The sequence below is a fragment of the Chanodichthys erythropterus genome, chromosome 3 (genome assembly GCF_024489055.1).
Source record: "Chanodichthys erythropterus isolate Z2021 chromosome 3, ASM2448905v1, whole genome shotgun sequence".
Classification (NCBI taxonomy): Eukaryota; Metazoa; Chordata; class Actinopteri; order Cypriniformes; family Xenocyprididae; genus Chanodichthys; species Chanodichthys erythropterus.
This window is the reverse complement of record NC_090223.1, coordinates 71,127,999-71,140,999: the sequence shown is the minus strand read 5'-3', so window position 1 is coordinate 71,140,999 and position 13,001 is coordinate 71,127,999. Positions and strand designations below refer to the sequence as shown.

General features: G+C 36.5%; 1 protein-coding gene across 1 annotated transcript in view; it reads left to right on the top strand.

The window, feature by feature from the left end:
- The window catches only part of LOC137006158 (zinc finger protein 585A-like), a 567,148-nt gene that overhangs the window by 490,910 nt on the left and 63,237 nt on the right, over nucleotides 1-13,001 (top strand). The window contains exon 7 of the mRNA XM_067366698.1: nucleotides 7,832-8,433. Within this exon, the coding sequence (XP_067222799.1) occupies nucleotides 7,832-8,433 (602 nt within the window). The remainder of the gene's footprint in view (nucleotides 1-7,831; nucleotides 8,434-13,001) is intronic.

Genomic DNA, 13,001 nt, shown 5'->3' with positions numbered 1-13,001 from the left:
TTTTCTAGCTCAACTGTCACAGAATGGGAAGCACAGGATTGTGGGATATCAAAGGCAGCTAAGGATACATCTATGCTTCCTTCAAAAATCGATCTGAGCAAGGTATCTCATGAGACAGGAAGTGAAGCTAACATTGGATTCGGAAGTGCCTTGATGCCTTACTACCTTGAAATGTGTCCTCAGAAGGCAGCATTTTCCAGTTTTTGGACGCAGCCCGTAAGTGCTTCACAATCACAATCACAGGGGCCGCTCCTCACCCACAACCTGGATAATTCAACAGCAGCCACAGAGCAACAGCGCCAACTACAGGTGGAGAGATCTGACTGTCCAACTTAGACAGAAGAGACACTGTTTCTCAGCACAAAGATGAACTACTTATCATGATTTCAGACTGTGGTGATGTGGTTTCTCCACTGCATGGATCTTCATGTGTATCTTCAGGTGACTTTTAATAATGAAACTCTTTCCACACTGATCACATGTGTGCCGCTTCTCTCTGCTGTGGATCCTCTCATGTGTTTTCAGATTTGATGAATCACTGAATCTCTTGTCAGTCTGAACACTTGTAAGGTTTTTCTCCAGTGTGGATGCTCTCATGTTTTTTCAGATGTTCTGATTGAGTGAATCTCTTGTCACAGTGTGAACACTTGTAAGGTTTTTCTCCAGTGTGGATCCTCTCGTGTGTTTTCAGATTTACTGACTGACTGAATCTCTTGTCACAGTGTGAACACTTGTAAGGTTTTTCTCCATTGTGAATTCTCTGGTGCAGTTTTAAACAGTTTGCTGCAGTAAAAGTCTTCTCACACTCAAAGCACATGTACTCTTTCACACCAGTGTGTGTTTTTTCATGTTTATGTAAATATTGCAGCAGTGAAAAACTCTTTCCACACACAGAACATGAATGTGGCTTCTCCTTTGTATGAAATGTCAGATGTTTCTTCAGGTCTGATGACCCTAGAAATGTTTTGTCACATTGATCACATGTGAACGGTCTCTCTCCAGTGTGAACTTTCATATGTTCTTTAAGGTGTGATGATCGCGTGAAACTCTTTCCACATTGATCACATGTGAACGGCTTCTCTCCAGTGTGGATCTTCATGTGTGCTTTAAGGCTTGATGATTGACTGAATCTCTTCCCACATTGATCACGTGAACGGCTTCTCTCCAGTGTGAACTCTCATGTGAACATCAAGACTTTGTTTGGTTGTGAAACTCTTTCCACACTGAGTGCAGGTTGTAGATTTCTTGGCTCTTTTCTTTAGAAGTGTATTTTTAGTCTTTAAGCGACTCAAAGGTTTTTCTCCAGGTTTGTCATGATGTTCCTCCTCCACTTCACTCAGTTCTTCATTCTCCTCCTTCACTTCCATCAGCTCTGAAATGAAAGAAAGTCATTTAAATTTTCAGTACATCAAAATAATTTAAAGAGAGAAATGTGAAGTGAAATGTCATACAATTGAGACTTGCTGTGATAGACAACTGCTATAAAACATTCAGATCATTTTGATGCAGAGTCCAGAATGAATCAAGTATAACATTTTATTTGACAGGTAAAAATGTATCATGCCAGTTACACAATTAGACATTTAGAAGACAATTTAAAAATAAGAAATACATAACATCAATTTCTCAAAGCTTAAATATAGCATAAGAAATGTATACCTGACTGAGGTATATTTTTTTTATGTAAAATAAACTTATTTTTATGTTATTTTACTTTACTTAAGTAAAAAAAAAATCATTCCAGCAAGTTCAGGCAGCCGAAACCTAAAATTGTGGTAATTTGGCTGACATATGATGGTATAAAAACAGCAAAGATATCAATAGCCAATATATGGCTGTAGCACTCAATGGCTGAAATATAGGCTGAAACTTAATTTAACATAATTTTTACCACAATTTTAGGTTTCGGCTGCCTGAACTTGCTGGAATGATTTTTTTTACTTAAGTAACGTAATATAATATAAAAATAAGTTTATTTTACATAAAAAAAAAATATACCTCAGTCAGGTATACATTTCTTATGCTTAGATTTATGCTTTGAGCAAACCATTGTTGTAATGAACTTAACCTCTTTTTTAGTTTTTAAAAAAATCTACAATTTTCACTTGTAATTAAATCTATTTATGTTAAATACATTAGATACAATACATTAAATACATGACGTTTCTAAGCAGCTTTACAGGAAATGCATGTCAACATTAGTGATCTGTTATAAGAGAGGACTGTGTCTAAATGATCTAATGTGATATTAACAGCCATATTTTGAAATCAACTTTTAGGTTGATATTTAATTTATTTTCCTAAAACTGTGTAACAATTAGGGGCCGTTCACAGAGACTTCTCCTTCCACTGACTTCCTTTCATACTCATGTGAATGTAAGACACTGGAAACACAAGATCAAGTGAATTTTGCAGTAAAGTGGACTAGATTGTATATTTTAAAAGTTTGGAATGATTATTATTTGTTTATGTTTTTAAAAGAGATTCACAGAGTGTGACATCATATCAGGATCGTTTCAGCGTCTGTAGAAAGTTCACATGCTCAAAGTCTAGACTGACTGCATCTTTAAATGTGTTATTATCAGTGTCCTATATGATTCACTCAACCCTGTTACTTCTGACATGTTTTTCCTCCTTTTAAAAACACCCAGGAAGTGACATCATCTGGGCTCTTTCTACAGCATGATGGGAGGACAAGAAAATAATATCAATCCATTGTCTCAGTTTTTACACAAATGAATGACTGCATTCATCAACCCTGTTACCAAAGTTACTGTAAGAAGAGATTTAGCTCAAGTTACACTCACAACCCTGTCAGCCATTCTGGAAAGTTGAATAATGTTGAAAACTATATTGAAAATGGCTAAATTCTGGTAACACAATTGCAAATTGAGAACCAAATGAAATAAATGTAAAATACGTAAATATTTAGTTTGATCTGATGTTGACAATCAATATGAAAGTTTCTCAAACTTCCCTTTACTGGGCTTTTGTTAGAAAATAACATTGTTTAATTTCGTAGTTTAACTGTTTCTCTAAATGTGCAGAAGTGCTTGAATCTTTCCAACATGAATGTTGTTCAGCATCATGAATGAATGAAGAATAAACACCAACCTCTTTGTTCTTCAGTATCTTCAGTGTGTTTCATTCTGCAGGGTTCTGGATCACTCGTGTTCTTTGCAGTTTTCAGCTCTTCCTGATGCTTCAGTGCTCCTCTGATGGGAATATTCCAGCATTTATTGATGAACTGCTGTGGGAGGAGCTTTACTGATGATGTGACTGCTATGGGAGGAGCTTCATTAAGTGAATTGCAGTGGGCGGGGCTTTGTTGACTGAACTGCAGATTGGTTGGAGGAGATGATCTGCCCAAATCAAAAATAAATCAGTTACTGTGTTTGTTTTTATAGGGTTAAAGTCCAGAAATCAAACTGTAGTGTCTGCATCAAATGAAATTTACAAAAGTGATTTTACATAGAAAACCCATCAGGTGAAATGTGTCTGTTTTAATGTTTCAAATTACTTTTTTGAAAACAAAATGTTTTAATGTCCCATTATCATTTAGTCTAACAGATATATTTAATCATTTAATCATTCAATTAATTAAATGTTGAATCAGTTATTTTGACCTGTTTTTAATAGAGTATATATAAGAATAAGAGATCATACCATTATAAATTATAAATGATTTCATTATATAAGAACTTCTTGCTGACAAATTGGTGAAAACTGGTGGTTTGAAGGATTGTGGTATAAAGTCTAAAGATTTAAAATGACAATTAAAGTAAATGACAATTAGTATTTTGGGCTTCACTGTGATCCTTCAATACAGTGTTTGAATGTCATCAACTGATTCTCCTAAATATGCCTGAAAAGTTTTATTTATTTTTCTTTCTTCCTTTTTTAATTAATTATTTTTTTGTGCTATATTAACCCTTTTTGTATTTCACCCATAAACTAAATGCATTAAGAATTTATATCAGTCTATCGTAAAGCAACTGATGCTAATTCAGAACTTTATTCTGTTTCTCCATTAAAATATTGACAGATATCTAGAAAAGTAGTAAAGAACTGTAAGAACAACAGTTAAAAGCATAAAGACAAAAATAATTGTTCATATTTGAGGTCCACAAATCCCCTCAGTCTGTTGACAGCAATGAAATGAGCTTTAAGTGTCAATTTACAGCAGATCTGAAGACATCAGCATAATAAATGAGGTGAAAACAGGAACTATTGACATGAAATAAAGAGTGTTTTCAGCAGTTTCTCTGGTAATATAGATGATCCTCAGACTATCAACACTCATTCAACAAGACATTCAAGACATTAGCAGATCAACATTAGCAGATTATCTCACTTTATTCTGAGTGTTTGCTGTTAGAATGATTTTTGGAGTCACAATGTATGAGAAAATCCTATAAACTGCTTTAATTAAAGACAATACTGTTATTTCTCACAATGTGACACTAATAACACAAAAACAAACACTGATGGAACTCATCTTCAACAACCACTGCTGCTAAACATTTCACCAAATAAAAACAAAACATTTAGTTTTAGATAAATTAATCTGATTAATTGCACAATGTGGTGATTAATTAATCGAATTAATCGCAATTTAATCGCATGTCAAATTTGACTCAGAAATTACCCCCAAAAGATCATCTAAGAGACATTACAAAAAGTAGCTTTACATATTTTATTTGATTCAACATGAGGATGAGTAAATGATAATTATTAATTATTATTATAGAAATGTGATTTATTTATTTAAGTTATACTTAAAAAAGAATTTAAAACTGCCAGTAGGTGGCAGTAAATGTCTAAATGAGTAAGTTACTGAGTCCTTTCCATTCATTCGATTCGTTCAAACACCTGATTCATTCAGGAATGAAGTAAATGGCTCTCTTTATGAGTGCACCACTAAATCATTGATTCACTCAATTGATTTGCTCAAAACGCGCAAAACACTGTTTAATAACAACATCATACTAAATTAAAAACAAAACATTTATAATAGTTTTAGATAAATGACCAGATTAATAAAAAACATGTTGTGACAAAGTAGTTCCTTATGCAATGATGTCCATACAGTGAATGAAAGCTTTAAAGAAATTGCAAATAGTTTAAGTAGAAATCTAAAATCTCAGAGTTTTTCTGTAAGTGAGATCTTTCCAGCAGGATTTGTGAGTCTGAGACGTGGAGAGTTTTCAGTTTCTGCACATAAAACTGTTACATGTTAAATCTCTAATTACTTTATTACAATGAATCTTATCATAAAATCAATCCATGTTTCATAGTTAATTCATAGTTATTAAGCAGCAGTGGTTGATGAAGATGAGTGTCATTAGTGTTTGTTTTTGTGTTATTTGTGTTTTATCCACGTCATGTTGTGAGAAATAACAGTATTGTCTTTCAGTAGAGCACTTTATAGGATGTTCTCACATATCCTGACTCCAATCAGTTTCTAACAGCAAACACTCAGAATAAAGTGAGATGATGTGAATGTCTTGTTGAATGAGTGTTGATAGTCTGAGGACCATCAATATTAACAGATCTGCTGAAAACACTCTTTATTTCATGACAATAGTTCCTGTTTTCACCTCATTTATTATGCTGATGTCTTCAGATCTCCTGTAAATTGACACTTAAAGCTCATTTCATTGCTGTCAACAGACTGAGGGGATTTGTTGACTACAGATATGTACAATTATTTTTGTCTTTGTGCTTTTAACTGTTTTTCTTACCATTATCCATATTTGGAATCATTTTATTACATTATATTCTGTTATCATTTATATATAAAACAAACCCCGTAACTGATATATTTTTATTTTGGCAGATCAGCTCCTCCCACACTGGGATTCATCATCAGTGAAGCTCCTCCAACATCACTCACATCATCAGTGAAGCTCCTCCCACTGGAATGCATCAATAAATGCTGGGATATTCCCATTAAAGGAGCATCAGGAAGAGCTGAAACCAGTAAAGTCTGAGTTTATTAAGGAGGACAGTGAGAACATGAGTGATCCAGAACCCTGCAGAATGAAACACACTGAAGAACAAAGAGGTTGGTGTTTATTCTTCATTCATTCATGATGCTGAACAACATTCATGTTGGAAAAATTCAACAACACATTTAAATATGCAGTTAAACTAATTTTCAACAAATGGTCAGTAAAGTGAGATTTGAAAAATGTTCAAATTGATTGTCAACATCAGGTCAGAATACAGATTATTTTACATTTATTTTATATCTGGTTCAAAATTTCCAACAATGTAATCAAGATTTTAGACATGTATTAAAATAAAAAACAGTAATATCAGTAAACACCAAACTGTATCAAGTAAATTCACTTTCCAGAATGGCTGACAGGGTTTTAAGCTTGACTTAAAGGTGGTACAGAGGATGTTTTGTTTTATACATTTTTGCAATATTACTTAACTGTCTTTACTAACTGATAAAAAACAATTTATTAGGTGCACTGAAAGGAATAATATTAATATACATCATCTGTGCACGAGGTAGGGCCTTAAAAACATCAGCCAATCGTTTACGCGATCATCGCATAAACGATTGGCCCTCTGGCTTGTCAATCACTGCCGTGACGTTCCTTGTGAGAGACGTGCGGCTGCACGCTCCATTAACTTTCCACACTCCACAGTCGCCGCATGCAATGTTTTTGTCAGGAGAAAGGAGTAACAACTGCAGATTATGAGTTACCTGCGGTGAGTCTGACATAATGAATCCACTAAGTGTGTGCGCTTATGTCCAGTCAGAGCCAGTTGCGTTCAGTCTGCGATTACAGTCGGTGTTCAAATTCCATGTGAAAGTATATAAATCTGCTTCAGGAGCAGGAAACAATCGCTGTATGTTGAGCATAGTCTTAGAATGTTTTAGCTAGTCGTTAATAACACAGCGAATGCCGGTGGTAAACACTCGTGTTCCAATACTCGTGTACGCGTTTTGGGAGGCATTCACTCGAAATGAGCTGTGAAGGAGGGGGGTTGTTCTTATGCATGCGCTCATTTCAAAAACTCAGTCGACGAAAAGATCCTCTTTACCACCTTTAAGCAAAAGCTGATGTAAAGTTGTATTTTTCATAAAATGTAGAAGTTATTCAAAGTTAAACTGAGACGATGGATTGAGATTATTTTCTTGTCCTCCCATCATGCTGTAGAAAGAGCCCAGATGATGTCACTTCCTGGGCATCACAGTTTTAAGATGAGGAAAATTCATAACAGGGTTGAGGGTCAAAATTCACTTGAGTTTGTTTTCAGTGTCCCACATTCACATGTGTGGAAGTCTGTGAAAGAAAAAGTGTGACCAACCCTTAATAATTAAATATCAATCTAAAAGTTGGTGTCAAGATATGGCAATAATTGTGTCATTCATCAACATATTTAATAGTTCTCACTACAGAAACATGGTGATTTGTCTATAATGTTTTAAATATAATAATTGTTTCAGGGACATATAATAAATATATAAAAGGGCATCAAAGTGATCAGAATATTTCATAGCAGTCATCTACTTCAGTACATGAAGGTTCACTTTTATTTTCTTTCACTTCATAATCCTCATTTTGAATTACTTTAATATACTGAAAATTAACTTTTTTGGTTGTGATTTCAGAGCTCAGTGAAGTGAAGGAAGAGAGTGAAGAACTGAGTGAAGTGGAGGAGGATCGTCATGACAAACCTGGAGAAAAACCTTTGAGTCGCTCAAAGACTAAAAATACACTTCTAAAGAAAAGAGACAAGAAATCTACAACCTGCACTCAGTGTGGAAAGAGTTTCTCAACCAAACAATATCTTGAGATTCACATGAGAGTTCATACAGGAGAGAAGCCGTTCACATGTGATCAATGTGGGAAGAGTTTTACATCAAAACAAAGTCTTGAGATTCATAGTGCAGTTCATACCAGAGAGAAGCTGTTCGAATGTAATGAATGCGGCAAAACATTTCGCTGGGCATCAAACCTGAAGACACATCTGAAAATTCATACAAAAGAGAAGCCATATTCATGTTCTATGTGTGGAAAAAGTTTTTCTCAGCTGCCATATTTATATCAACACGAGAAAATACACACTGGTGTGAGAGAGTACGTGTGCTTTGAGTGTGAGAAGACTTTTACTACAGCAAACCAATTAAAAGTGCACCAGAGAATTCACACTGGAGAAAAACCTCACAAGTGTTCACACTGTGACAAGAGATTCAGTCAGTCAGAACATCTGAAAAAACATGAGAGGATCCACACTGGAGAAAAACCTTACAAGTGTTCACACTGTGACAAAAGATTCAGTGATTCATCACATCTGAAACCACACGAGAGGATCCACAGTGGAGAAAAACCTTACAAGTGTTCACAGTGTAACAAGAGATTCAGTCAGTCATCATCTCTGAAAACACATGAGAAGATCCACAACAGAGAAGCGGCACACGTGTGATCAGTGTGGAAAGAGTTTCTCTTTTAAAAACCACCTGAAGATACACATGAAGATCCATGCAGTGGAGAAACCACATCACCACCCAGCCAGCAATGACATGTGGGGCCCAGATGAGGGCTTCATGGGCGGCAAATGTGGGCCCCATTATGGGCTTGCACCCGGGATCCACATTGGGGCAAGCCGTGGAAGCCCAGACGTACTAAAAGTGGGACCTGTAAGGGTACTGCATGGGTCTTAATTGGGCAATTCATGTCAGACCCATTTGGGCCCCACCTGCCCAAAGGGGTTTAAAGTGGGTTTGCAACCGGGATCCACATGGGGGCCAGCCGTGGATGCCCAGATGGGTTTTAAGTGGGATCTGTAAGGGTCTTATGTGGGTCTTAACTGGGCAATTCATGTCAGACCCATTTGGGGCCCACCAGTCTGAAGGGGTTTAAAGTGGGCTTGCACCTGGGATCCACATGGGGGCCAGCCATGGATGCCCAGGTGGGTTTTAAGTGGGATCTGTAAGGGTCTTGTGTGGGTCTTAACCGGGCAATTTGTGTCAGACCCATTTGGGCCCCACCTGCCTAAAGGGGTTTAAAGCGGGCTTGCACCAGGATTCAACCGTGAATGCCCATATGGGCTTAAAGTGGGCTCTGTAAGGATCTTATGTTGGTCCTAACTGGGCAATTCATGCAAGGTAAGCCCAACCATTCATTTAAGGAAACAATCTAAGAAAAATTAAAAACGAAGAATGAATGTAAGTACAAGATAAATACAAGACACTTGATGCTTTGAACTGCAAGAAATATATTAAATTGAACAACAAAAAATATCTTTAAAAAACAATGTCACAACATATGGTAAACTAAAAAATATATTAAAAAAAAATCTCTGAAAAAAACCCTCCAAAAATACAATACAAAATACACTCATTATATAATACATTGAACAACAAACATAATCTTTAACAATTTAAATTTTACAACGTACCGGTAAATACATAAAAAAACATTTTTTTTTTAAATGTCTGAAAAAAAGAAAACAAAACATCTCTCCAAAAAATACATCCAAAACAGTCATGGCGTTTGTGTTGTCAATGTTCTTTTTTCTCTTAGGGCTCTTGCAGCCCTCTCCCCGCCACGGTCACGTGCGCCTGTGAACCATTTCCACAACCTTAGTCAATATTTATCCTTCATTTTGTATTAGCTGCTAGTGCAGTTGTAACTGCAACACTACAACTAACGATAGAAGCCAGCAAGATGCACAGGGAGACCGACATTATGATGTTTACAAGCCCAAAACATTTGAGACTGTTTGCTTACACATTTAGTTTGATTTGATTTGTTCCAATTTATTCTTAGAGCAAAAGGTGGGGACAGTGCAATATGTTGAAGTATGTGTTATGCAATATGTTTTTATGTTTAAAGCATGAAGAAGGGTTCGGGATGGAACCAAACTCTGAATCTGATATTGACTCAGATGAATTTGAAGTGAAATAATGATGAATATATTTTATATCATAACACCGTTATTGAATAAAAGTATATTGTGAAATATTGATACTGAATTATTGTCCAGCCCTATAGCTAAACCAAACCCGCTGTTTTTCCTTTTGGTTAGATTCTACATCAGATTAAACAGCACAAACCAAAAATACAGACTACTGTACAATCTGCAGTGTTATTTTTATGGCAACATAATATTTCAACTTACCTTAATTTTATGGAAATTCGGCGTTGGTCGGAAGAAATATGCGCTTCACCTCCAAGTCACAGCCAGCTTGCTTTCCGATTCCGAATGGACTGTTAACGTTTTGAGCACGAAACACGGCCTTTGCATACAGGCCCCAGAGATGTCCGAACTGCCTGACCAAATAACAATTTAATACAGTAAAATTCGTAAATTAAAGGATATGTGAGAGAATTAACAAACGACTTAACTGCTTTGCTTGCTTCATTATGAATGAGCCTAATTAGGTGTTGTTGTGCATAACAGGCAGTGGTGGAGAGTACTGAAAATCTGTAGTCAAGTACAATTAAGTGCATTGCTAAAATATTACTCAATTACGAGTAAAAGTACCGGTGTTAGAGAAATACTCAAGTAAAAGTACAGTTTGTAAAAATTTTTTTAAAAAAAACTAAGAAAATATATTAAAAAGAAAATATTCAGAGTATTAGTTACTTTTAACCACTGATGTCACCGTCACTTCTCCAGACTAGGGCTGGAAATTGTGTGTTTTCCTTTACCAGAAGTTAACATGCCAACAATCTATTAATCATTAATGATTGATAAGATGCAAAACTAATGTTTTTCCCTCATTTTTTTCTCATTTAAGTTTTTATTTCCTTATTAAGCAAATGTCTCCGGCAGACAAAAAACTAAATTACATGAGGAGCCATGACTATTGATTAAATATCCATGAATACATTTTTAACTGGTTAAATTCTTCATTCAGAATCAATGAAAGATCAATCATTAACGTCCTTTTTTTGTTTTGTTTTGTTTTCCCTCCTCATGACCCAGTTTTCATCGGCTTGTTTGCTATCAAATCACCTTACTGGCTACAAAAATGCAGATAAAAGGTTTGGATATGAATTAAAATTGTACTCAGTACTCAACTATGATTTTAAAAGTAACTTAATAGATTACATGGATTAATGAATATTACAAGTAAAAGTACAGGCTTGAAAATCTACTCATAAAAGTACAAGTACCCCAAAAAACTACTTAATTACAGTAATCTGAGTATTTGTAATTAATGACTTCCACCTCTGATACCAGAAACCACTCCCCAAGCGGGTCTTGAATCTGGGTATCCGGCGTGGTAGATGGATGTGCAAACTGACCAAAAGCCAGTTGGGTAGCAAAATGGGTCCTATGAGGCATCAGGGAGGGATTTACCCAACATTCTACAGGCAACTATATGTTATAAGCAACTTATGTTAAGTTAGCAAAATATTCATACAATATAAATATTGTAAATATTCAAATGCCAGCAGTAGCAATGCTGTCTCCTTTACACTTATCCCCATAAATCTGTCCCAATCTGGGTCACTGCACCAATGAAAGTGTTTATGTGAATGCTCCATGCACTGTCGGAAGGCTTTCTGCAGCTTTATTCTTTTACTTAAATTGAAAGGGCCTCTGTCCTTACAGGCCTACTTCTTTAACTACCTCAGCCCCTCCCTTTACCGTCTTAAACCATAAACCATGTATATGTCAATGCATCCTGAAGATCTTCAGATAGCCTAACCAAACAGATCTACTGTACCTTTTACAGCCAACACATCAGCCATTGTTGGTGTATGAGCTACACCTTGATAGAAACACATGCTACTCCTTGGTCCAAGGACATCTAACAACACAGAAGTGGCAGACAGATTGATGATGAGGCCTCCTGCAAGTCCTTTTTTCCTTTATTTCTTTTTTCCTCTTGTCCTGTCCAGCATCGAAGCAAGCAGAATGATGCTCTGTCTGCCATGTTGTGACGAGCAGATTTTGCTTTGCCAAGAGGAGCTTGAATGATAAGGCTCCCCTTGATATCCTAAGTTAAACTTATTTTATTTTATTTTTGATGCTTGTTTGTAGATGAGCATTACATAATATTGCTGGACCTGAACCAATCACCCAAACCCATGGCCACTTGGCCAAAAAATATGTCATGCAGGACCCATATATGTGTTCCCAGATCAAACCCATGCCCATTCGGCCCATAAATATGCCATGCAGGACCGGTTTATATGTACGCAGTTCAAACCCATGTCCACTTGGCCCATAAATATGCCATTCAAGACCCATATATGTGTTCCCAGTTCAAACCCATGCCCACTTGGCCCATAAATATGTCATGCAAGACCCATATATGTGTTCCCAGATCAAACCCATGCCCACTTGGCCCATAAATATGCCATTCAAGACCCATATATGTGTTCCCAGATCAAACCCATGCCCACTTGGCCCATAAATATGTCATGCAAGACCCATATATGTGTTCCCAGTTCAAACCCATGTCCACTTGGCCCATAAATATGTCATGCAAGACCCATATATGTGTTCCCAGATCAAACCCATGCCCACTTGGCCCATAAATATGTCATGCAAGACCCATATATGTGTTCCCAGTTCAAACCCATGCCCACTTGGCCCATAAATATGCCATTCAAGACCCATATATGTGTTCCCAGATCAAACCCATGCCCACTTGGCCCATAAATATGTCATGCAAGACCCATATATGTGTTCCCAGTTCAAACCCATGCCCACTTGGCCCATAAATATGTCATGCAAGACCCATATATGTGTTCCCAGATCAAACCCATGTCCACTTGGCCCATAAATATGCCATTCAAGACCCATATATGTGTTCCCAGTTCAAACCCATGCCCACTTGGCCCATAAATATGTCATGCAAGACCCATATATGTGTTCCCAGATCAAACCCATGCCCACTTGGCCCATAAATATGTCATGCAAGACCCATATATGTGTTCCCAGTTCAAACCCATGCCCACTTGGCCCATAAATATGTCATGCAAGACCCATATATGTGTTCCCAGATCAAACCCATG